Source organism: Manacus candei, unplaced genomic scaffold (assembly GCF_025592945.1).
Source record: "Manacus candei isolate 608988 ecotype Guabito, Panama unplaced genomic scaffold, ASM2559294v1 h1tg000005l, whole genome shotgun sequence".
Lineage (NCBI taxonomy): Eukaryota > Metazoa > Chordata > Aves > Passeriformes > Pipridae > Manacus > Manacus candei.
The window spans coordinates 23,681,910-23,708,297 of NW_026138053.1; the positions used below are offsets into that span (position 1 = coordinate 23,681,910).

Genomic DNA, 26,388 nt, shown 5'->3' on the forward strand with positions numbered 1-26,388 from the left:
GCATTTTGCTGCTGGCATCATTACTAATTCTTCGCAGACACCCTCCCACCCTGGGTACCTTACCCCATATCCGAGGAGCTGAGATCAGAGGGGAGCTCTAACCATAGGGTACAGCCCGACGGCTATAACAGCTCCTGACGAGCCCTGCTCAATACCTCCAGACATTAATTCACCGAGGGTTTTAATAAAGCAGTGCCCCTCTGTCCCTGTTTCCCAGGCCCCATTTGTCCTCCGGTGTCAGGCACGGTGCACATGACGCCGGGCTGGAGGGTGATGCGGCAGAACGTGACTGTCTGGGGGAGGTGGTATCAATCTTGTTGCAATGAAAGACTCTTTCTCTTTTCTCTCTCTTCCCCCCTCCTCTCCCTGTGCTAATTAAGCCCTCATCTTCATCTGAGTCATTGGCACCACGTCTCCCGGTCAGCCAGTGCAGGAGCTCAGGCGAGGCTCTGCAAGAGAAGTGTGTCTCCAAGGGGGAAAGAAAGCCACCGCGCTGGAGTCTTCCTCCAGTGACTGAGGCACCAGTGGGAACTTCAGCTGGGTGTCCCCAGCACCCTGACACTGATTCCAATGAAGGACTGGTAACACCAGTATGCCCCAATGCACTGGGACGAGGATGCTGTAGGCAGAGACCTCAGTGACAAGGCCGGAGAAAGCATCTGGAAGGACTCGCCGCCCTCCTCCTTTGGCACCGGGGAAACCACACACATCTTCCCAAGATCTTGCACTTTCAGGAGCCCCAGTCCACCTCCAGCCCCTTTCTTCAGAGCAATGGGAGAAGCGAGTGCAGGGATGAAGGAATGAAGCACAGGAATTCCGTGCATTCAGTGTTCATCACCACCCTCCAGAGACACTCAGGCCACTCTGCTCTGCTCTAACAGCACCACTGGCCATGGCACTAGTCTTCAAGGCACCATGTAGCCCTCAGCTCAAGCTTGGCTGGGCTTCAGCTCCCTGCCGAGACGCCTCTGTGTACCTGCCACCCATGCTAGGATTGCTCGCATTTGAAACAGGCTCCCACCTAAAAATCACAGGTTTTCCCAGAGGTCCTTGTTATGGAGAATGGAAAACAGATGAGCTCCTTTCCTATAGGAGAATGAGACAAGGAAAAGCTGAGGCAGGGGCTTGGCAGGATCCCCACAGGACAGGCTGTCTGCAATCCTGACCTCTATGTTCATTTGGGCACCCAGATCCCACGGAGGTGGAGGCAAAGGGGATTAGAGAGATTTTTTTAAGGAGGTTTGGGAGGTTACATGTCCAGCACCACTAGCAGCCAGCAGCTCCAGGAAGGACACTTCTGAGGCAAAGGAGGGGATAGTCATGGACCCACACACTCAAGGACACACCACTGGTCACAGCGAGCTCAGGGAGGGTCCCAGCCACCCAGGCTGATGCCAGCAGCCCCAGGAACAGCACTGCCCCCAGCAGCCTCCTGGCTGGTGCCAGCTTTGCTGGGATCCTCCACCCCAAAATAAAATTTCCCAGGGGACATCCCAACGCTCCCTACAAACCCAGGAGCTGGTGATGCCCAGTCAGGATGCAATGGCTCCAGACTGTCACCTGGTACATGCTCAACCACTCTGACTGCCAAAAACTAAGTATCCCCACTGGAAGGCTCCTCAGGCGGATGCTCCAATGGTTGCTGTAATTCTCAGCCTAAATTTATTTGTGGTCATTTTATATACCACTCTATTCTTTTGCCAGCATTGGCCTTGGGCTGAAATAGCTCTTTTCCTTCCCATTTCCCATCCTGATCTATTTATAGACAGCAATCATGGCCATCTCCAGCCTCTGCTTTGCTAGCCAAAGCAAGGTTCTTCCAGTTCTCTCTTGCATGACTGGCTCTCCTGCCTTATTTACCAAGTAGCCCCTTCCCTCCTCCTGTCCAGGCTCAGTCCATCTTCCCTGGACACAGGAGATCTGAGTGAGTGATTCGATGGGTCCCACTCCATCCCTTCATGATGCTACAGAGATTTTGCCATCCCACCTTCAATCCTCTCTCCTCCTCCACGGCACTGCTGCCCTGTGGTCACCTCACGGTCACCCTGATGTCACCCACACTCATCCTCTCCTCCTCCACACTGCTGCTTCCCCATCAGCAAGACCTAAGCTCCAAGGAGATATCTTTGCTGCTCCTCAACAAGCACATGGCTTTCCATTTCTCACTGCATCCCACATCTCTTCCTCCAGCCCTGAAATGCCTCCAGCCCAGAGTAGCAGTCTCCATCCCTCCACCTCCAGGAAGCCAGTCGATGCTGGAAGCAGGAAAGCCCATGACTCATCCCCAAGGACTCCACTGGTTGCTGACATCCTCTATATCCCCTCAACACCACTCAGGATCATCCCAGTACTACTTTGCTTTCCTGCTCCTCGTCCCCTTCCCCTCTTCTCTGCTTCATTAACACTCTCCCATAGCAAAAGCTTTACTACAAAGAGCAGCTCTACAACGTTTCCAGGCCTCTGATGCCAGGTTAGCCTGGAGTGACCTACCTTTGGCAAACCCATGATTCATTTTCCTCTCCTGCCTTCCAAATCTGTTCCGAAATGGCATGCGATCGAGGTCAGGCTTACAGTCCTATTCCTGCCTGCCTTACTTTTCTTCCCCTCCTCCCCCCACTTTTAAATATAGGCATCGCATTCGCTATTCTCCAGTCAGATGGTGCCTCCCCCAACTCGATGGAGTTGTTAAAAATACTTGTTACCAGACCTGCCATTTCATGTGCCAGCTCCCTCCAAGCATGGGGGGGAGGCCATCCCGAGGGCCTGGCTGATGGGTGCCATGGTCTCAGTGTTTGGTTTCCACGTTGGCCGCGCTCACGGACGTGTCCTCGTTCCCGATATCCAGCCTTTTGTTGCTTTGTGTTGACCAGAAGTTGGGGTGAAATATCCATCCATGCCCAAATGTCCCCAGACATCATTTCACTGTGCCTTGCTTCCATCTGCAGAAGTGGGGAACCGCTCACTGCTCCTTTGAGCATCCTCCATGAGGTCTGTGTCAACATGACCTTTGGTGGCTCTCACAGCATTTCCCAACTAATTTTAGCACCAAGAAGTAGTTGTCTTAACTGAGCAGCCCCTTTTCCCATTCTTTTGGGGCATCATTTGCTCTTAATATCCCTCTGTAGGCAGTGGTTCATCACCTTGGTCCACTGTGCCTTCCCACATTGTTTTTCCCCCTTTGCTGAAGGTACCAGGAGGTTGTCATGTGCAGAATTCAGGATAGACACACGGAGTTTAATCCCCAAATTACACCAATGCTGTAACTCCTTTAATGAAGAAACTCCTGGTTCCTGCCCCAGCTCTCAGTGCAGCAGGCCAAGTCCCAACACTCATTCAAGCTCTTGGGGAAATGTAGGAGCTGCCTGATCTTTGCTGCTTCTTCCCTTCCCTTTAAGACAACCACCTTCTCATTATGCACCCCATCAGCCTAAACCAGCACCTCTCAAACTCTCCCGTGGCCACCAGACCAAAAAACATTTCCTGCTGCCTCCAGGCACACCTCAGACACCAACACAACCAGCATGAGCTTGTCACAGCTTCTTCCCCAAGGGACCACACACCCAAGGGTGTTTCCCATATCAAGGCTTTGGTGGAGACTCCCAGCCTGAGCTAAACCACCACACTCACATCTTGGCACAACCAATTCTGCTGCCAGCAAAACCCTCTGAGCCTATAAATGACACTACCAGGGTGTAGGAGCAGGATCCTCACGAGGGAACAGAGCCAGCACAGTGGACCCCAACCCAGAGCAGGAACCCCCACCAACCTCTGCTTCTCAACCCCCCAAGCACCAGTTTATTCTTTAGGCAGCTCTTGTGTTGTTGTGGGTTTTTTGGTGGTTTTTTTTTGTTTTTTTTCCAAAGGGCAGGAAAAGGCCCAGGGAGCTGCAAAAGCAGGTCTCACTCAGGGGGCCAGAAATCTAAAGAAATCTAAATATATACTCAAGTCGAATGCAAAGCACAAGCGCGCAGCCCACACGTACCCTCCCTCGGGCTGCGGCGCATGGGAAACTTTAGGATTTCTTTGCTACAGGGGAAGGGGAGGGGAGAAAAAAAAAACCTCAATAAACCCCTCAGTCTCTCCTAGCCAAAAATAAACAGAGAGCGTGTACTGTCTGTGCAGGGTGCCTCAGTGGTCACTCATTGCTCACCAGCGCAGGGAGGGGAACTGGGGACTGAGGGTCCGGGCACCCAGCTCATCTGGGGAGCAGCAGGACACAGGGAGCCACTGGGTTTCATTCACACAGAGATTATAGAATCCTAGAACATTCTGGGTTGGAAGGAACATTAAAGATCACTTCGTTCCAAGCCCTCTGCCATGGGCAGGGACACCTTCCACTATCCCAGAGTGCCCAGAGCCCCATCCAACCTGGCCTTGAGCACTTCCAGGGACGGGGCAGCCACAGCTTCTCTGGGCAACCTGTGCCAGGGCCTCACCACCCTCACAGGGAAGAATTTCTTCTTGATATATAATGTAAATCTAATCTCTTTCAGTTTAAAGTCATTCCCCTTTGCCCTATCAAGATCCATCCTCATTGATTCTCCAGTGTCTCGTAACAGGGAAGGGCTCCCACTTGAGGCTTTCCTTAAGGGGCAGGGGAGTCTTCTGCCTTTACCCAGCAGATGTGTCCTGGAGACCTCCACATCCAGCGTGACCAACACCAGCAGCACACCCTGATACAATGCCCTGTACACAGTCAGGTCCCCTCTCAAAATCCATCTGCATGAGGAAAAAGCTTCTGTGTTTCTGTTCGAATCTGGACTGAAACGGCACATAATTAGACTGGGGTAATGCACATTCATTACTGTATGGACTGGTTGTGGTGTGCTCGGAGGATATGGCACCTACAGGGAGGTTGGAGGGAAGCTATGGGATCTCCAGCAGCATAGGTGGCAGCACCCTGTTCTTGTGGCTGTTCTCTGCCAGCAATTTCCTGCCCCACAGAGAGCTCCCATAGGGAACCACAGTTCTGCCTGCATTGCCAGGCAGGGATAGGGTAACCAAACTGTCCCAACCACCGTGGCTGGGCAGGATGGGTCTGTCAGTCCACACTGGCTGCAATCCTAGTGAGGGGGTTTGATGGGGAAAGCCAGGATCTCAAGGGGCTTTTTGCCTTGGGCACTGTGCCTGCTTTCACCAGCCTTTCTCAGGTGCTTGCAGAGGAAGACAGCGGGTGCAAAACCAACACAGCTTCCATGGTTTGTACTCCAAACCCTTGGCTCAGCAACTCCTGATGGTCTTTGTCTGGTGGTGACACCCAGCACGCCCCTGCCATAGCTGATGGCATCCCCTCAGCATCACCTCTGTAGCCCCCAACATGCTCCTCCCTGCAAATGACAGCTGCATCCAGCTGAGAAAGACACACAGGTCAGCAGCCACAGCCTCAAAATCTCCATAACCCAGCAAAAAGGGGAGAAAAATAACTAAAAAAATACCTTATAGCAGATTCCTTGGCCTAACCAGTTCCCTCCAGACCTTGACACCCACTGCTGCTCTCCCCAGTACAGTAACAGATCTCTTTCTTCCCTTTAATAGTGGTAATTTAATCTCCTGCATGTAGGGCCATGCTTCACTCCCCCGCCAGCCCTGCCTGGGATCCATCAGCGACCCCGGCACTGGACAAGATCTGAATGGAAATGCTTTGCTTTTCCAAATCAGGTTAATGAGGAAATTGGTACATTTCCTCTGCAAGGCCAGGACTGACCCGTGGCAGGACACATCCTGCGCTTGTAACAGCCCCGGGATGCTCTTGGATGCCCAGGGCAAGCAAGAGTCCTGGCAGAAGGGGACACAAAGATCATCACAGCCCATGTCACGTGGGCATGCTTTTGTTTGTGCATGTGCAGGGAAGGGGTGGGGAAACAGGAAAAAAAAAAATCACAACATATTTCATTTTTCCCTTTTCTAAATGGAATGCAAAAAATGCATTGCTCAAAGCATTACTGAAAATCAAGCGTTCAAAATATTTGAGATAGGCAAGAAGACCAGTTTTGGTTCTGTTCTTGCCAGCCCACCAAGAAATTGCACCCAGATGCCCCAGCATTGATCTCCAAGCCTTGTCTCCATGTGTGCTTCCTCCTCTGCCTCTCTCCACAGTCATCCCTCACCGTGATCCCTCACCTACCCCCACTTTTGCTCCCAAATCCCCCCCTTCCGCTTGTCCAGACCCCTCCGGCACCTTCCCCAGCACCCTCCCAAGTGCCCCACAGGCAGGATGAATTTTTCCTGATGGAGCATTTGCAAAGCTTCACAGCCTTCATTAGACCCCTCTCTTAGCTAAGGCAGTGCCAGTGTTTCCAGTGCAGATCCACATGCCAGTGCCACTGCCCCTTCAGCTGGACTCAGACCCTGGATGCTGCAGCAGGGCACAGCTTCCATGGGATCAGCTTTGGGGCTGTTTTCCCATGGGGCTTGGTTATTTCCAGCCTGAATCCCTGCTTTATTTTGGGCACATTTTAAGCCCAGAAAAGCAGCTCAGGTCTCATTATATGCTGTCCCAAAATATGATTTTCATGGTTGTATGACATTCTTAGATGCAGGAACATCCCCAACTCCAGCTGCAAGGCTTTGGGGCAACAGACCCATGCACAACCTCACTCATGGACCCCCATAACCCAGTCCTGATGCACAGCAGCACATTGACCAAGAACCACGAAAACAGCTTTCCAACACCTCACCAACACAATTTCCAGCACCAAACCTGCTAATGGACTTACAAGTCCTGGGCTTAAAAAAGACGAGCAATGGGGGACCAGACAGCACTGAAACCCCTTCCACCTCCTATCCCTGAGCTTGGAGCTGCTGGGGAGTGCCAGAGCATCCATGCTGGAGCACTGGTGCTTCCACCAGCCCCTCAGCTCTTCCAGTGCTGCCGGGAGTGAGACTTTCCCGCGCGGGCAGGGAGCAAGGGTGTGGGCAGGGAGCTTTTGATAGAACATGCCTGAAAGCTGGGATCCAGCAGACACAGTTTGTTTCTTGCTGTGTCATTTCAGCACATACACACACAGAGAGGGAAAAAGGGGATTAAAAAAAAAAAAAAAAAAAAGGCAGGAACATTTGGCAAGCTGGCGAGGGTCTGGCTTTGCTGAGTGGGGAGAAAGAGTCGTTTTTCCCAAAGGGGGGAGAGGGGGAACAGGCTGGCTGCTGCACATGTGCCTGGCAGGGACGGGCTCCAGCACGGGCACCAACTGGAGCCATTTGGGGAGAAACAGCTCACTTTGTTAAGTTAGGAAGCGTTTGAACCTTCGAGGTGGAATTTGACATCTCCTCTCTCAACTCCTCTTTAATTTCACCATATTTAAAACACTCAGCGTTTAACATTTTGGAGGAAGGAGGAGGAAGGGGCTCTGTCCTGCGGTGCCACGAGTGTGGGGGACTTTTTGGCAGCCCCTGCTCCCCCCAGCACAGAGCCCATCCCGCTGTTCCCGCACGGCCGGGAGCCGCCAGGAATAGCTGCAGAGGCATTACGGGCTGTGCTCGCTGCCGAGCTGCTCAGAGCTCTGGGTGCTGATTAAATTTTCATACCTCCCCGACAGGATATTTTGTGTGCGCTGTGTTTTAATTTAAAACACATAAGAAGGGACTCCTGTTCCCTTTCCAACCGTTCCGGCTTGAGAGCCTGGCGTCCTCCCAGGGCACAGAGGGCTAAAAAGCCAAGTGGTTTCCCTCTTTTGCCATCCCTCCCACCTCCCCCGCTCTCCAGCCTCTCTTCCTCCTCCTCCTCCTTTCCCCAGAGATCATCTCTAGCCAGCACTGCTCCTTGCTGGGAGAACTGTTATCCATCACACTCCCAGAATCCACGGTACCCAAAGAGGCAGCAGGGCAGGCTCAGCCCCCAGCTCTGGGATCACTGCCCTACTGAGCTCCTCCCATGCTCTGCCCATCACCACGGTGTGAGGACAGGAGCTGTTTTGGGGATCTTTGCATCACAAGCCCTTGCTGCAGAAACCCTGCAACCCTTGGCACATGGCTGGTGCTGCTGTAGCTCCTGCCCTGGGACCAGGTATCCCAGGAAACAGATATCAATGTCCAGAGGAACTGCAGCAGCTCCTGGAAACGCTGGGGCTCAGGTTTCCCAGCTCGTGTCAGGTGTGAGCAAACTCCAAAAAGAGGAAAATCCTCTCTGGCGAGGTCACTGATTTTGCTGCCTCCTTGCTGCTCCATGGAAAGGCAGGCAATGTCCTCACTCCGAAAGGCAAAAGGAGGAACCTACCCAGATCTGCATGATTCTCAGTTCCCACTCACACTGTTCACACAAAGGTGCTTCAGGGAGAGCAACTGAGTGCTGAGCAACCCAAGGGACAACTGTGACACCCTAGGAATTTGTGCCAACATGCAAATTTTGTACACACACACATGGAAAAATAACTGTTTTGCAACAGATTCCTCCTCTGGCCTCCTCCAGGGTCGACAAGGGCAAAGTCAAGCCCCGCTCCCCTTTCTGATCCATGCGCTCCAGCATGGCCAGTGAGATAACACACCTCTCTTTCCCAGCACCCCAAATCAGGGCTGCCTGAACAGTCTCTGTTTCAAAAAGGATGGATGTGTCACCACATTTGAAAACCAGGCTCCAGCAGATCTCAGAAGATCTTCAGTACTTAAAGGGGGCTTGTAAGGAAAATGAGGACAAATATTTTAGGAGGGCGTGTTGTGATAGGACAAGGGGTAGCAGTTTTAAATAGAAGGAGAGTCAATTTAAATTAGATATAAGGAAAGATTTTTATACAGTGAGAGTGATGAGGCCCTGGCACAGGTTGCCCAGAGAAGCTGTGGCTGCCCCTGGATCCCTGGAAGTGTCCAAGGCCAGGTTGGATGGGGCTCTGAGCAGCCTGGTCTAGTGGATGGTGTCCCTGCCCATGGTAGGGGGTGGGAACCAGATGATCTTTAAAAGGACCCTTCCAACCCAAACCTCTCTGTGATTCTGTGATCTCAGGTTTGGTCCTTCACAAACAAAACCAGCCTCGTGCCCACCAGCACGAAACCTCAACTTCTGCACGCAGCGAGATTCATCAAAACCCTTCTGCACCCCGCTTACAGAGGAGATGCCAAGCACTGGGATGTCCTCCCCTCACACCCTCCTGGCCCTCCAGCACCTCCAGCATGCTGTGAGCACATGGTGGTTGAGTCACGCTTGCTGCAAACCCCCGTCCTTGCAGCAGCTCCCGTTTCACAGCCGCTCTTGCAGCGTCTCAGCTGCCGTCTCTGCACACACGGCTCACACTTCACACCTAACCAGCGCCCCTGCAGCCGCCTGGCTCTCTGCAGCAGCTGTTCAGCTCTGCATGGGGATAGGAGACCTACAGCTCTGCCCACCACCACTGCATTTTGGTAGGTGTTTTGGAAGCTGCCAAGGACTTGGTGTTCTTTCCCCCAGAAAACACTCTCCTCCTGCTGCAAAAGCTCCTGACACTCAGCCCTGGCATCTCCTAAGGCTCCCTGTACAGTTTTGCCCTCGTGCTTCCCTGTGGTCCCAATCCCTGGTGCCACAAGGGGAGGAGGAGTGCAAGCTGACAGCCAGATCCACGCAGGAAAACGTGCAACAGAAATCATAGAATTACAGAACTGTTTAGTTTGCAGAGGTCCTTTAAGATCATTCAGTCCAGCCATTAACCCAGCATGCTGTGTTCACCATTAAACCACGTCCTCAAATCCCTTTCAAATCCCTTCAGAGATGGTGACTACACCACTTCCCTGGGCAGCCTGCTCCAATGCTTGACAACATTTTTGGAGAAGGAATTTTTCCTGATACACAATCTAGACCTCCCCCTGGTGCAACTTGAAACCATTTCTTCTCATCCTGTCACCTGTTACCCAGCAGAAGAGCTGTACCCCCAGTTGGCTATGCCCCCCTATCAGGGAGTTGTAGAGAGTGAGAAGGTCCCCCTGAGCCTCCTTTTCTCCAGACTGAGCTGCCCCTGCAAAGTCCCATCAGCTGCTCCTTATCTGACTTGTGCTCCAGACCTGCTCTAGGAGGGGCAGGCAGCCCTAGGTTCCCTGGCTGCATGGCTCCATGTTGGCATTGCTCCCACAGCTACAAACACCAGCTTTCTCCTCACACTTGTGCTGCCAGTTGTCCAAACACTAAATCCCAGCCAGGGGCTGTGGTGCCCAGAACTGGTGTGACTGGAGAGCACAGAGCAGTGCTCTGGGCAAAGGAGCACACGAGCCTGGCAGGGCTGTCCCCTCTCCCTGCAGAGCCCACCTGCCCACAGCCCCAGCACATCCTTGCCACAAGTGTTTTTCTTCCCATCTCAGTTCCTGGCAGCGTGGGGGGGAAAGGAAAGTGGCAGATCCCATCAAGCCAGGCTCCTCCTCGCTACCTGCAAGCACAGCAGCTGAGCAATTCCAAACGGGAAGGCAAATAAACAATTGCAGTGAATAAGCACAGCCTCCCGAGACAGCGTTCTGGAGGAAATATTGATTTCAAACTCCTGTCCAGTTTGCTTTCTGGGACCTTGGGAGCTGGGCTGGGCATCCAAAGCCACCAGCATCACCGTGTGCCTGTGATGTGTCAGGCCAGTCCCATGGCACACAGTGGCAGCCCCTCACCAGCCCCACCACCCCCACAGAATCACCATTTAATGACAAAACTGCAACCCAGCCCCTGCCCCATGCCTGCACAGCTGCAGAGGCAGAGAATTAGGACAGTGAGCCTCTTTGCCAGCACTGTATTTCCCTCTGGTCCCTACAGAAATCAGGTTTGGTCTCAAGCCAGCCCAGGGAAGGGGCATATGCTCCAGCATAAGAAGAAAAGCAAAATATTCCTTAGCCCGTTTCAGACCACAGAGGCAGCTACAAAGCCAAAACTCCCCTCTAAAAGAAATCAGTGTCCACCAGGCTCCTGGGGACAGGAGCTGGGAAAGCTATAACACCCCCTCAATCTGAGGCTTTTTCTTCTATTTTTAACCCATACTGTGATTTCTACCTTCATAGAGGCAAGGCTGATGAAAAGAAGGCAAAAAGCAAACACATAGATGAAACAACACACGTGGAAAGTACCATGGGGCTGATTAGCTTTTCGTGATGCTGCCTACAAATTCCGGGAGCTACGCTCCCAGAGCCGGTAAAATTGTGGAAAAATGGATCTTAAAATCATGATACAGTTACACAGGGGAATATTATAGTAAGCAATTTCTTTGAGAGGTTGCTAAAGTGGTTTTCCTGCCATCTCCCTCTCCCCTGCAGTGTTAATCTGCAAGGACACAGCCTCCCATTGCTTTACCCCAGTGGGAAAGCAGAGTCCCCCGCCGAGCCCCCCAGACCTGGGGCATGTGCTGGGCAAGGTCCATGCTGGTTAGCAGCAGGAGCCTGCTCTGGTTCGCTCCAAGTGATGAAGTTGTTGGCAGAGTACTCCTGTGTTTCCCAGCCCTCTTCCTGCATCCCCCCAGGGATCACATCTCCCCACGGGCCTCTCTCATTTTTTATTAAAAAAAAAAAAAAAAAAAGGTAGAAATCCATTTTTCTTTCTCCAAGCAGCAAAAGGACAGAGCACCCATAACCTCTGCACTCTGAGAGACAGCCTGTGTCCCCGGGGAGGGCAGGAGGTACTGCCCAGTAGTGCCAGGAACATCATCCCTTGCCACCCCCCCAAAGTGAATCAGCAGCATTTTACCATACCAAGGCCCAAATCCTCATTCAATTATAAACCAAGGAAGGTCCCTAATCCTTTCCATTATAGGTCAGTAATAGCAGAGGAGCGGGAAAGGGAGGCACCTTATTTATGGTCCCAGCCATCAGCAACACAGTGACAGAGCACGTTTGCCTGGCATTGCAACTGGTGCCAGGAAGGTTACTTGGATACCAGGGCTGTGGCTGCCCCAGGGGCTCTAGAGAGACCCCAGTTTATCAGCTGTGCTGGTAAACAGGGGGATTCTGCAGGGTAGGTCCTGTGGAGCATAGTTTTCAGTGCTCCCAGCAGCATCTCCCATCCTTACCCTCCAGTAAGACCCAGCTGATGAATCAGTAAATCTCAGACACTGAACTGATCAGTGCCAGCCTTCCCAGCAAGGACATCCCAAGCAACAGGAGACCAGACTTACTCAAACAAACCCTTGAAGTGGATCAGACCACAAATTGCCTGTCTGTGTAGTTCACCATCTCCTCACACACCACCACTGGGGCTCTTGCACAGGGAGCGCTGCTGCTAATTGCTGCAGGCACCAAAGGATGAGAAGGAGGGAGCCCTGATGAGAGCAGTTGTGCAGAGAGACAGTCATTAACACAAGAACAAGGTGCAGGGAAGGTTGCTGGCACCAGCCACAGGCAGGCACAGGCTGTGTATGGCAGAGGGAGCAGGCAGCAGCTGCCCAGGGCACTGGAAAATCACCTTCCCTGCTCCACTCCATTATGCCTGGGCAATAGGTGCTGTAGTTAAGTCTCTAATCCCATTGACACACCAGAAGCAGACAAGAAATCGACTTTTTTCGGTCTGAACACTCAGGTGGTTCAATCTTGTTTAATTCCCCCACTGAAGCAGCAGGATTCTGACACTGCCATCTCCTTTAGGAAGAAGAAAACCAAATCCTCATGGTAAGGTCAAGCCTTTTCCATGAACTCTCTCTTTCCTACTCCAGTCTAGGTTTCACAATCCATCTGTCCACAGGCACCATCCTGCACCCCCAGAAGTACCCTGGGATGGACTGAGTGGGAGGAAGGGACCCAACACCGGCAGCCTGGTACCTTGGCCTACCTTGGGGTTAAAAAGCAGCCTTTCCATCAATGACAGAGGCACCACTGAGCCACGTTTCCCCATCACATGCCATCCAATTTGCCTCCCGCAGAGCAATGCCACTCTACAAAACTCCGGGCGTTATGGGAACCAGGGTATAAAAACATTCCCGGTGCAATGACGCCAAAATTGATGCTGAAATTAGGCTGGGAACAGAACAGGCACGGTTGCTTCAAGCCCACAAACTCAAACATACTTATATGGCCAGTCGCCCACAACGATGTTGCACTTTGTGATTGCCTGCAGCTTTTTTTTCTGCTTCCAGCTTTGCCCTCAAGTCACTCTCTGGGCACCCCAAGAGTTTGGCCATCAGTAACTTCAAGCAGCTGCAAACCACAGTAACCCAGCCCAGACATTCCCTGCTCCATCAGCACAAATATCAAAGACCCCAGCTCCCTGTTGGACACTGAAATGTCCTGGACCCCCCAGGGCAGGGGGTCCAAGCCTAGCTCCAGGGCTTTCCCAGGCCACCATGGGGATGCAGGCACATCTGCTGCCTGGTGTACAGGGAGAGCACATATGCAGTGCCCAGAAAACATGTCCCCTCTCATGGAGCTGCCCTGGGGAGCACAGGAGGAGTAAGAGGAAAGGAAGGATGCCTCCCCAGGGACAGCCCTCAAGCAGGAGGATTGTTGCAGCCCAAGCTCACATTGCTCTCTGCGATGGGCAGCACTACCCAGAGTTGGGGATCAATCCCTTAGAGCTCCCTTTGTCTGGAGGAATGTAACACATGCCTCTATCCACCATCTCCTGCCCAAATGGGAAGGACCAACTCCATTCCCATCACAAAGGAAACTCAGGATCTTACAAGTTTCCAGCACACAGAAGTGCTGCCTCCAGCTCCCCCACCCCCATGCCCAGCTGCCCAAAGAGACCCCAGAGCAACTCCACTCACATTGTACAGGACTGTGGTCCACCCTTCCATGGTGATGCACTGGAAGACGGTCAACACAGCAAAGAGGATGTTGTCGAACTGCGTGATCCCGTCGTTGGGACCGATCCACTCCCGGCACTCGTAGCCTGGGGGGCAACCCTGCACCCCACATGGATGGGGAGGGTCCAGCTCCTCTAGTTCACCTGAGAGCACACAGCGGGGAGGCAAAGGAGGCAGAGGTAAGGGAGAGGCAGGAGACAGCTCTTCCCAGCTTTTTACCACCCAAAGGATGCAAAGTGGGTGCAGAGCCCTTCTCCTCACCTGAATTGTTTGTGTAGCAGGCTCGGTGCAGCTTCCCACTGTAGAACTCCAGGCCAATGATGGCAAACATGAGGATAGCAAAAAAGAGCAGCAAGCCAATCTGGAGAAGAGGCACCATGGCCTTCATGATGGATTTCAAGACAATCTGCAAGCCTGGGAGAGGAAAGAAAGGCACAGCTCAAAACAGTGATGCAAACCCACTACCTGAAGCATGTCTGTGTCATATTTGGCAAGAGGAGGACAGTGAGCAGAGAGGAAGGACAGTCATCCTCAGAGAGATGCAAGAAGCTAGCAGAGCCTGAAGGATCCCTTTAGGCAGGAGGACTATGGACAAAAGCACCATCCCAAGGGAAGGAGGGCCAGGCCACAGAGGAAGGCTCCAGGAGGGGTTGTTTTTGGAGCTGGTCCCCACTCTAGTGTCCTAGCTGTCCTTGTCCCACCTGAACTTGGTGGGGCATGACTAGTGCAGCTCCATCCCCCTCACTGCCCACAAGGCACAGATCCAGCACACTGTCCTGCTGGTGCCCAGGGCAGGAGGGATGGGAAGACTGGAGCGAACAGTAGCCTTGTTTCTTTATTTATCCCCATGTCAACAGATGAAATCTTGCAACAAAAAAAAAGTAATCTCCCCTGAATAAACCCCAGTCCTGAAAGGATCCACCCACTGCCTTCTGGCCAGGGAAGCAGAGCTGCCAGCAGGCTCCACCAAGCCCAGCCCTGTGCCAGTACAGGGAGGGCTGGGCAGGGGGCAATGCCACCTGGGGACACCAAATGCTGCCACCCTAGAGTTCCCACTACGTCAGGAGGTTTGTCCCCTCTTCCTTGATTTCACCCCTCTCCCTCTGAAGGACATCAGGGACAGATGCAGACACCCTGAGAGGAGGACCAGGAGCATCCAACTTACTGGGAATGCCCGAGACGAGCTTCAGAGGCCTGAGCACGCGCACGGCCCGCAGTGTCCGCAGGTCCACGTGGGTGTTGAAGTGTGTCCCAGCAGTGGCGAGGATGCTGGGGGCAGACAGGGAGAGAGCAGAGTTATCCCAGGCAACGCCCCTCGGCCACCTCAGTGCCAAAAGCCACGTTCTCGTGCCAGGCTGGGGGAAGACACAGGGAAGACCGTGCCCCTGGGCAGGTACAGAGACTCAACAACCCCCCCAAAGGCCCATACGTCAGTCAGCCCCATTTGATGCTGGCGCCAAAGCTCATGGGCCACTGTGATCACCCAAAGTGACCCAGGGGCCCCCTCAGCCCCAGCAGTCCCCCACTGATGCCCCCCACATGCCAGGATGGCTGGGGACAGCCCCACATCACCCGTGCTGTACAACTGCACTCAGGGATCTCAACACCGCCGACATCGTGCTCGTCCTGGCTGCGAGGGGTTAACCTCCCTTCCAGGCAGGTGGCACGTGGAGCAGAGATGGGGCCCTAGAAATGTGGGTCACTCCCCTGATGGTCACCCATGTTCCCCTGGCAGCCCCTCCAGCTGTTAGCTGCTCTGGCTTTTTCCACACATGGAGCTTCCTTGGAGTCCCACCTCTGGGATTGCCGAGAAGGAGCCGAGAACCTCACATACATTCAAAAATCTATAGTAATGAAAGTTTGATGACCTTGGAAGACAACTGGCAAGCACAGGAAGAACTCCAGAGATTTTCTTTTAAAACAAAGATTTTTTTTCAAGCCCGTCTCCAGAAAACAAATTGGGGCAGGAGGGGGGTGGTACATACTGAGTCTGGCAGTGGAAACACTCAGGGCTCCTGTACCTGCTCTTGGAACCAGAAGGCTGTGCCTTAGGGGTACTAGCAGAACCCTCTCCCATCCAGGCTTGGTCTCCAGGTGCTGGGTGAGGAGGAGGAGGAGGGAAGATGCAGTAGAGCAGCAGGAGATGGGAGAGGAGGGGATGGGGAGGAGAACGGGACAGAGGGAGGCAGCAACCTCAGGGTTGTTTGCAGCAATCCAAAAACCCAGGGAAATTGGGTCATTGTTCCACTAATTCATCTAATTACAGGCCAGAGCAGCTCTCTGGCGCGCTGAGCAATTAGCACTCTTTCTCTCCCCCTCTCCCCGAGGTACGGCAGGTACCAACCTGTCCCTCCAGAAAGGCGGCTGGGTTTCCTAGGATACCCTGGCAGCAGAAACGCTCTCACATCTGCAAACCAGGTTGTTTCAGCTGCTTTTCCCAGTCTCATCTTCCTCCCTGCCCCAGCACAAGGGGTCAGCTGCAAAGCCTGGCCTCAGCAGCAGCTGGGATGCATCACCCACAACTCCCTGTGTATCACACTGCTTATCCCATACATATACAGCGATCTTTTACCCTTCATGACACTTTCTCTTTCCCCGGAGCCCTTTCAACACAGTCTCCCTGCCCCAGCCCATGACCAGCCCCTCCCTACCCACAGGGCTCACGGGAGAGCAGAAAAGGGACTTAATTAAGTCAGAAGCACCCAGGGGGCTGGGGAGAGCTGCGCTGTTAAATTGGTTGTAAGATCAAAATCAATAAGTATGATAAAGCATGGCCACTCAGCAGCATGAGGGAAAGAGAAGAGCACTGGTACTTTTATCCCTTTCACACAACCTGCCAGTGAGAGCAGGGTAACTCAGCACTCCTCAAAATGCCAGCGTAGAGGACACACCGTGCCAACGTCATGCTGGAGACCTCGAGACCCTTCTTCAGCTTTTGCTCCCCACGTCCCAACACCTGGTGTGCCACCAAACCTCCCAAAGGGGCATGTGCAGCCCCTGCTCTGACTCCAGCCAGCACTGAGCATCTCCAGGAGGCCAGGGATGCCCCTGGGCTGGACACAGGCTCCAGCCTTTCTCCTGAGGGCTTGCCAATGCAAGCCCAGCTGGAAGGCTCCTGGCAGCAGAGCAGGGTGGGGATCGACAGCTCTCTCCTCTCACCACAGATCAGCACGAGCCGTGGTCCTACCCGGCTGGATGGAGCCATGGAGGTGGAGCCATCACCTCTCCCAGCCCCACCAGCACACACCCCCTCCTCAGGGCCAGAGCAGCACCTGGGAGCGCCCCTGGCTGCAAAGTCCTCCGCTAACCCAGATTTGTTTGAAGGGCTCCGGAGCCCGTCGCGCTCCAGGCAAAGTTCAGGCGATTCCAGGGCACTACTTCCCAGCGCTCTAAATTAGCTGCTAAGAATGGGACTCCTCTGTGGCAAGGTGACATGCTCCTTGTCCTCGCTGGGGGACAAGGGACATCACGAGCTGTTTCGGAAGGAGGCTTGGACAGATCACCAGAGCAAGGCGGTTGCACTCAGACCTCTCTCCTGACTGATGACAAAAGCAGGACCCAGCACAACGAAATAGGTGCCTGCACATCCTTCTGCAGGCACAGCCACGGCTCACAATGACAGCGGATGGCACTGGGAGCACACACTGCTGGACCTGCTCCCAGCAAACCCCGCCATCCCAGAGCCTCCCAGCAGGGTCTGAGCAGCCCTGGCACCACCTTTTGACCTATTAAAGAAGCTGGAAAAAGCTAATCAAGCTTCCAGGCACACAAGCCTGGCTGCTGACTGCTTTTCCCAAGCCCTTCCACGGCTCTAAATAACAGACACAACCTCTCCCCAATAACCAGGCTTTGCTGGTACACACAGACACCACCATCACATTACTGCTAATAATAAATACAACATTCAGAACACACCTTGCTGCTTCGGACTTCAGCATTGCACCACCTGTCAATTATTATTAACCCTTATTATTAACCCTCTAATAACACCTACTGCTAATTTTTTTTTTTTAACTATATCACCCAATTAAGGTTTGTTATAGCTCCCGAGGATGCACAGCCCAGAGATGGGATTGGGCTGTGACAGACCTTTATGCTGATACAGGGTGGCAGCTCCGGTATCTGTAGAACAATTTAAACCCTTTTCGATCACTTACAATATCCACGTCTGATGTGCTAATAATTATTCTTTATTTTTAGGCAAGGACCCAAACTAAAATTACATCTCACCATCCAAGTTATTTGAAAAAAGCTGCCAGATTTAGGCTAAAAAAATCCCAATGATCTCATACTTTTCATCATATGTACCGGAGGAAAAAAAGAAGGGGAGAAAAAAAAAAGTGAAGGCGTTTTTATAGGTCACCCAGGCAAAGGGGTTAGTTTTACTTCTTCGGAGAAAAGGGGGAAGAGAGACTTCAGGTGGAGAAAAGAGCAGAGAGGAGCTTTTGGAAGGATGCAAATGAGAGAAGAGGCAGGATGGGAAATATATGCTAATCCCCCCAAAGTATAATTGAATAGCGAGCAATCATCGGCAGACAAAAACACGCTTTCAGGGGAGGGAAAAAAAAAATAATAATCCGATGCTCTGTGTTTGCAAGCAGGATGATTATTTTATTTTATTTATTTTCGAGGCTCCCGCTGGGGCTGACACACCTGCAGGCTTTGGGGCCGGCTGCCGGCACAGCCACGCTCAGCCCTCGGCGCCGCTCCAGCTCCCAGCAGCTGAGCAGAACACACGCCCTCGCCTCCAGCAGAAGACCTGCACCTATGGATTTCTTCACCCAGGGGTGCAAGAAAAGGTAAAAAGAAAGAATACTCGTGTTTTAAACGACTCCCTGGCCTTCAGGACCGCGCAGAATAAACTACGAGTGAAGCTCGACGACCCTGCCTACACAAAGTCATCACTGAACTCAGGTACTGTCCCACAGTACAGCACCCATTGTGCCTCCTCTGCCTGTGCCAGGGGATGTTCACTGCTGGGCTCCCATCCCCACCAGCCCAGCCCAGCCCAGCCCACCAGCAGCCCTCAGGTATAGCACACACAGCTCAGGGCATGCTGAAAAGGGCTTCACACCAGGGACCCCAAGCAAAGGCTGAACACTCAAATGATCATATTTGCCCTCGATTCATCCCCCCACCCCAAACTGAGTATCCCTCAACCATCTCCCTCAGGGACCACTGCTGAGGCACACACAGACAAGCTGACCCAGCAAAGGGTGTGCGGGGTAGAGAGGGAGATTGGTTGAGGCAGACTAATCTCAGCCCAAAATCTGGGGCAGGGAGGGTGCTAGCTGGCTGGCTGACGTGCAAATTAATATTTATAATTAAGTGGAAAGGCCCCTGAAGGCTTGCACTGCCACCTGACTCTACAGGGGAGACTACTTCATAATTAATACACTGGTCAAACAGCTCACAGAAAGTAAGTTACCTGATGAATTTACCCCATTCTTGCCCTGTTCTGAGGGTGAATCAATCCCTCCCCTCTCTGCAGACAGCACCATACATAGCAGGATGTTCTCAACACTCTTGGGTCCAAACCTGGCTCAAGGCAAGGCCAGTGGGATCAGGTCACCCACCCTGAGGATGCTCCAGCAGAGTGCAGTGACTCTGCTTTGGGGATACCAAGGGATGGGGATACCAAGAGACAGGGACACCAAGTCCAAGTCCTGCCCTCAGCACAGTTCAGAGCAACGTCAAAGCCTCCATCACCTCAGCCTGCTCTTTCTGGGTTTCGGGGCCATGACACAAGTGGATTGCCCTGGTGCAAAGCTGCTGCTCCCACCCTTCCCAGCAGCTTTGAGGGCCCTGGACACCAGCAACTCCCTGCAAGGTGTGACGAGGCTGAATGACAAAATCTGCCTTCACCAGCCTTTGATGTGGGGGATGAAATAACTCCTCAAGGCCACCTCTCCCTGGAACAGCCCTCAGGATTCGGTGCATGAGGGAGTATCCTGCTCTGGACCCTGAGAGCTGCCTCCCTCCTGCCTCTGGTCCCTGCATTGCTTCTTGGCGGATATATGATTTGGCAGGGAGAGATGATGCTGGTAAAACTGCATTTGCACACACAGGACCTGGTGGAAACTTAAAGTCATTGACAGGAGGCAGGAAAGCCCGTCCTGCAAGAGAAATATAGTACAGACAAGCTTGTACCACAACAGGACCGGTCTGAACTCATGCCAAGGGAGAGGCCCAAGATCCCAGGGACATGCAGGGGTGCAGGAACATGCACCTGGGTGATCTCACCTCTCCACATGAGGATGTAGGGGAAATAACCCACTGCCCTTTCCCTCAAGACAAGCTTCTACCCTCCAACTCGACTCCCAGAGCGAGGTCCATGGCAGCACAAAGAAACAGGGACTTTGCCCAAGGCTTTATCCCCACGGGAAGAACAGGAGCTTCACCTCAGACCAGGATGTCCGGGTGCAGAAGGGGATCACACGGGGCGGAGGGGTGCCTCTGAGGGGAGGCAATGCCCCCGGGGACGAGCAGCCACGTGGGAGGGACTGACTCACTCTGCGGCTGCAGGAAACCAACCGCCGGGGAAGAGGAGCCGGGAAGGATGGAGCAAAGCACGTGAGCGGCACACGGGACGGATCCTGCACTGGGGGAAGGCAGGATGCCTGTCTCCCCCAAAGCCAGAGACATAGTTATGACTGCCCAGGGGTCCCCCCACCAACCATCTCCAGCAGTATGAAGGCTTTTCCCTCATCACCCACCCTCTCCCCCTCAGCGAGCTGGGGAAACGTTGCAGCCCCTTGTAGAGGTGCCGGTGTCGGGCACGTCCCACCGCCGTGGCATATGGCACATGAAACATTCACAAAGCTGGGAAATCAATTATTCATCCCAATGAAAGACAAAACACCTTACTAATTGTCCTGGAAGGAAAGAGCTGGGGAAGGGGTGGGAGATGGGGCAGGCATCATTCATGACAGGAAACAAAGTGAAGAGAAGAAAAGAAGTCCTTTCTGGTGGGATCAAAGCATTGCTCAGCTTTTGGACCCCGGGGTTGTCTCTTTACTACAGGACAACACTCCTTGCAATGGTTGAGGCTCCAGCGGGATAACCACATTGGGATGCTGCCCTTGTACTCTGATTTAGTGCTTCTTCTCCAAGCCTCATATCCACTCCCCCAAGCTTCCTTGCCTAGAATTGCACTATATTCCCTTGGTTAGGAAAACACAGGTGTGGGTGCTGGGGGAAGAGCCTGTTCCTAGCCCAGGTGTGACAAGTTTGTGCTCTCACACATGCTTGGTATGCAAGGCACACTCTGGGGGCCAGCACCCCAAACCATGAGGGGATGCAGCATATGAATATTCCCAGACAGATCTGCTGCCAGCCCCTGTTCCCCCTCCAATTCTGGAACTCGATTATCAAGAAGACCACCTGAACACACAGAATTTGCACAAGGTGTACTAAATACCAGGAGGCAAAGCATCCCTGCCTCTGCCATGGAGGAGGATCAGGAGGAAGTGTGAAAAGGAACTTTCCAGGACAGTCATCCCAAAATCCAGTCAGCACCACAAGGAGCAAAAATGCCCTCCTCATCCCTGGGCTCACATTGCAGCCCTGCAGCGTGGCAGGAAGCAACCTCCTCGGAAAGAAACGCTCTGCCCTGCTTCACACCAGCCACATCAGGAAATCAGGGCACAGGTATGTGCAGGATTTCCCTGGGAGGTCAGAGGGAGGGGCCTGGCTCACGGCTGCCACTTGGCTTTGCAGGGAGAGGACATTGGTCTTCGGTACAGGACTTGGGAGAGCCAAGCTTTCCTCCTCCAGCACAGGCTGGTGCCCATCCGGTTGGCTCCAGGCTTGCTAAGGGCATGGCAAGCACCGCCAGCAATCTTTCAGTCCTGCCTTTCCTTGGCCACGCTCCACCCCACAAAATCCTTTAATGGAAACCACCGTGCCCAAGGGCTTCACAAAAGGCACCCAGGTGCAGCAGCTGTTATTAAACCCTCTGAAAAACCCTGACACCAGCTCTTCCTTTTAGTGACCCCAGTGTATTTATTCTGGTTTTACAGCAGCTGCTTCCCCGGCTCCCGAGCAGCACAACTTCACAAGGGCCCTTTGATTCCCATTTTGCTTTTTTTCCCCATTGTTAGCAGTGTTCCCCCACTCCTTCACCACTCACATGTTATTGTATTACTGCTATAAAAAAAGCCAATGGTGTGATGATGCTCAGGCACTGGAGTGTGTGAAGCACACACCCACCTGGATATTTGCAGAGGGAGTTTAACCCTTCTTATTCCACGAGCACCTTCAAATACAGTGTAGCACAAAGCAGGCAACTGCAGGGTCCTTGTTCTCTCTTCCTAATGGCACCCAGGGAGCAGGGAGCTAATGCTCCAGTTCCTGATGGCTGAAGCTCCTTCAACCTCACCCTCTCAGGACCACCAATTAAGAGGTCACCAACCTCCCACTGCCCTTTCTGACCCATTTTCTCCTTTTTTGGTCCTGGTCACACTGCATTAAGCAGGTCACAAGTCCAGCTTCAGCAGCTGGCCAGCTCTGGTCCATGCACAAAGGTGAGCATCCCCAGTCCCCAGGGGAAACACAGATGTTCCCCACCCTGGCTCTGCCTCAGAACGAGTAAAGGTATTTTATGCACGCTTTCAGATAAAATTATTTTTAGCTGGGGGAGAACAGGCTGTTTTTTCAGGCAGCAATGAAGATTTGGAAACCACAGGTTATAAACAGAGCAGGTTTACAAATGTGACTATTAGTTCCCCGGTGGAAGCTTTAGCATCAGGGAGCTTTAGGTGGGCGTTGATTTCCACTGAGATGAAAAAAACTGGATTTATTGACACAAGAAGCAAACACAGGTTGAACCCTAGTCAGTGCCATCCATTCCTGCAGAGGGTCCCAAGAGGCTGCTCGCAGGAGAAGCCCCTCATTAGGCTAATTTACACCAGGGAGAGCACGCAGAAAATCCCACTTCTCATGGAAATCCTAATGCGGTGTCTGGGACCATGATGCCACCTACGTTAAGGACCTCTCCCATTAGATATATGGCAAAAAATAAGTCCAAAAAGGAAGAGTAATATCCTGCATCACACTTGGAGGGACAAGGGCCAGAGAGCATGATGCTGGGTCCCTCTGGTATGGATCCTGGAGTGGTTTCTGCTCACACAGATATCCTCTCTGGTCCATCAGCCTCCCGAATGGGTCAGCACATCCCGAGGCAAGCGGGCAACCCTACACCTCTGATGCTCACAACATCCCCTCCACCACACCACTGCCTCTTGGTAAGCGACAAGAACATCCCCAAGAAGTACTTCCCACAAATCTCTGTCCAGGCACTCGCATATTCATCAAGCGGAAAGTTTTAGTCCGCAGAGACGATCCCGAACCCGCCGGTCGCCCGCACACGTCCCCCGTGCAGGCTTCACCACCCGCCTTACGCAACCGACACAGAACGAACCGCCAAGTGCAAATCTTCTCCCACAAGCTGTTTGCAAGTCATTTGCCAGCCAAGGATTATTTGCTGCAGAAATTTGCCAATAATTCAGCAGATCAAACAGGCAAGAGTTCCTTGCAAGGGAGGCGCAACCATGGCACCAAGGAACAGCAGCTCTGTCGGCACCACGCAGCAAAAGCAAGAGCTGAACAGCACAGAGGAGCCCAGTGACCTGGTCCAGCTGATCCCAGTGACCCCATCCTCCCCTAAACCAGTCCAGGATGAAAATCTGTGTGTTGCCTCCTCCACCCATCACAGCACAGATTTTGCCCTGAAAGGTCAGTGAGGCCACGCCAGCAGGCACCAGCACTGATGGAATGAAGCCAGCAGATAACCAGGGGTTTCTTGGGAAGGGTTTCCACTCCGCTGGAGGAAACATCAGGACGCAAGGCAGGTGATGGTGGTGAAGCAGATGCTGGAGGGCTCTGCCCCAAAACCAGCAGTGCCAGGAGGACCCAGGTACCTCCTGTCAGGGCGGCTGACACGGAGCTCACAGCCCTTCATGGACAATTGATTCCCTGGCACGGGGCCCGGCCCGGCGCGGCACTGAAAGGAGCTGGCGAGGCTTTTGCGAGTAATTGCCGAGCGCTGACTCAGCACCGGCTCGGTTACAGTCAGCTCACCCCGAGCCGCGGGGAGGGCGGGGACGGGTCCACAGCAAACTCCCCCCTCCCAGCCCAGTGCTTCCCCTTGGCCCACGCCCCGAAGGATGCCCGGGCCGGGAGACGGCCAAAGGGCATTTCCCATCCACCCGCCCGCCTCCTGCGCGCTCAGCCCTGCACCGCAGCTGCATGGTGAGAGCCCCTCTTGTTGCTACCAGGGGCGACACGTGTCCCGTGCTGTCCCCAGAGGCGTGACCAGCGATTTGAGCAACTTTTCCCAGCCCAGGAGCCACAGAGTCCTTCCCAGGAGTCACTCGGCAGGGGCAGGAGAGCAGCAGCTTCCTGTGCGACTGCACCACCCGCAGGTAGCCGGTTTGCTGCCCCCACCAGAGGCATCACCCCACCACCAGCACACCCTGCCTTCTCAGGCAGACATGGTCCCACACCCCAGCGAGGCCATCCAGGTCCCGACTGGACAAAGGGAGTCAAAATGTCCCAGACCACGTTCTCCTCAAGCCTCCTCTCAAGCACAGTCTCAACCTGCACCTCTCCACCATGGACAAGCAGCACCCATCACCACACCCCTGGCAGCACCAGGCTCAGCATCCCAATTTCCTCCTCTGAACATCCAAAGGGGAGTCACATCCCACGTGGTGCCACCACCTTGCAAGCCAAGAGACAGGACTGTGCAGCAAACAGCTCTGTAGAGATTCCAGGCATCTCACCTGGCTCCCGTGCCTCAGTTTCCCCCACAACCCTGCCACTGGCTCTGCACCCAACAAAGCCCGCGAAGTGCTCAGAGACCCACACAAACCATCTGTTTGTACACATCAAACCAGCTCCTCTGAACGTGACGTTTCCATCAGCACGCAAAAAGAAATAGGCACAACCCCAGCACTGCTTCCCTGGAGCCCCTCGGTAGCTGCAGGCACCCACCTGCCCTGCACACAGCAAGGGGAGTCACCTCGGGAGGCTTCTGCTCGAACCATTGCCACTGTCAGCTAGCACAAGCCCAAATGCCCCTGCTCATTCCTGTCACCAGCACAGCCCATCACACTGCAAGCAGGACTCAAATCTGGGCCATGTCCCTGGCAGGTGACACCATCAGTGACACACGAGCAGCACCCGTGAAGCTCTGTGTGCTGCCACCCCCAGCATCACTGCTGCATGCTGGCATGCTGAGCAGGCATCACCTGGGAACGTGACCCCACCCAGACCTCATTCCCAAGCCCCCAGCACCAGGCCAACCCTAGAAAGTGCTTCAAAAGGAAAAAGGACAAGAGATTTTCCTCCTCCCCACACAGTGTCTGAACAAAATCTCTCCCAGAACACATCCAGTTGCTTATCAGGCCATTCTCCTCATCTTCACCTCACCCTGTGCCCAGATGAGTCACAGACATCAGGACACCAATTGAGGAAAGCGAGACATGGTGCCCTCAGAGCCAGCCATCCTAGCCTGATGGGGACCCTTGTCCCACCCTTAGCTGCCCACACAGCAAATCCAACACAGGAGCCTCCAGCACAAGGAACCGTCCTCCCCTTCCTCCCAGTTGGGATGAAGAACCACCACAAACAACAGCACACCAGGGCCTTGCCCCACATCCTGCAGCTCATGTCCCCACCAGGACGAGCCCCCATGCCCGGCTGCCCAACCAACCCCCCAGCCCCAACCCACTCACCCGCTGAGGACCACGATGAAGTCCATGACGTTCCAGCCGTTGCGCAGGTACGAGCCCTTGTGGAAAACGAACCCCAGAGCCACGATCTTAATCCCAGCCTCAAAGCAGAATATCCCAATGAAGTAAGGCTCCGTCTTCTCCTGCCGGAGGGAAGTCAGTGATGCAGTGAGAGGGGGGGACTGAGCAAACACAGCACCAGGTGTTTCACATTGGCCCAACTCATGTCCCATCCCACTTTTCCCAGCCCCACCCTCTCCTCTGGGAGCTTTTCCAGCCCTTCCTCAGCCACATCAACCTTGGGGAAAAAAAGATGGTGGCTATAAGCCACCCACGGTTGCCCAGTCCTTCCCCACCCCGTTTTTGAAGGGCTTAAGCCTTCCTGAACCCTCTCCATAGAGGAGGAATATGTTGCAGCAGCCCCAGAAAGGCCAGAGGATCTGGTCTCAGAGGAAACCTCCTGCCCTCCCACCCTGAAACCAAAAGCCTGGCAGGATTGAATATCTCCCCTTAGCTGATGCCTCTGCTCACCCACCAGCCTACCCAATGCAGGGATGGACACAGGGTACTTACTAATCTCCGTGACATGGGTGTCTTGTCATCCTCAGGGAGGTGCTGCTCGAGGGCCAGCACGATGCAGTTGGCAATGATGGTCGCCAGGATCATGTACTCAAAGGGAGTGGAGGGGAGTTAAGGAGCAGAGAAGAGGTGGATGACATTCCCAACCCGCCAGCCCTCCCTGCATTTCACCTGCTCATTAGACACCACCACCACTCTCCCCAGCAGAACATGCACACACACACAGCCTGGCTTTCACCTCCTCCTGCTGCTCCCAGGCAGGTGGTTGAAGCCCACCTTGGTGTTGTTTGGAAATGGGAGGGGTGACAAGAGAACTGAGAGCCCCCAAGACCTTCCTCGCCTCATCACCTCCCTCCTGAGCTCATGTGTCATTAACCAACAGCCTTTGCTGGGCTGGGAACTCCCCTGGGAGA

At 53.6% G+C, this 26,388-nt stretch overlaps 1 protein-coding gene across 1 annotated transcript in view; it reads right to left on the bottom strand.

The window, feature by feature from the left end:
• The window catches only part of CACNA1E (calcium voltage-gated channel subunit alpha1 E), a 360,562-nt gene that overhangs the window by 259,034 nt on the left and 75,140 nt on the right, over window positions 1-26,388 (bottom strand). The window contains exons 4-8 of the mRNA XM_051805647.1: window positions 25,970-26,075; window positions 25,400-25,539; window positions 14,827-14,930; window positions 13,923-14,075; window positions 13,623-13,804 (exon numbers count right to left, since the gene is read on the bottom strand). Coding sequence (XP_051661607.1) covers window positions 13,623-13,804; window positions 13,923-14,075; window positions 14,827-14,930; window positions 25,400-25,539; window positions 25,970-26,075 — 685 coding nt within the window. The remainder of the gene's footprint in view (window positions 1-13,622; window positions 13,805-13,922; window positions 14,076-14,826; window positions 14,931-25,399; window positions 25,540-25,969; window positions 26,076-26,388) is intronic.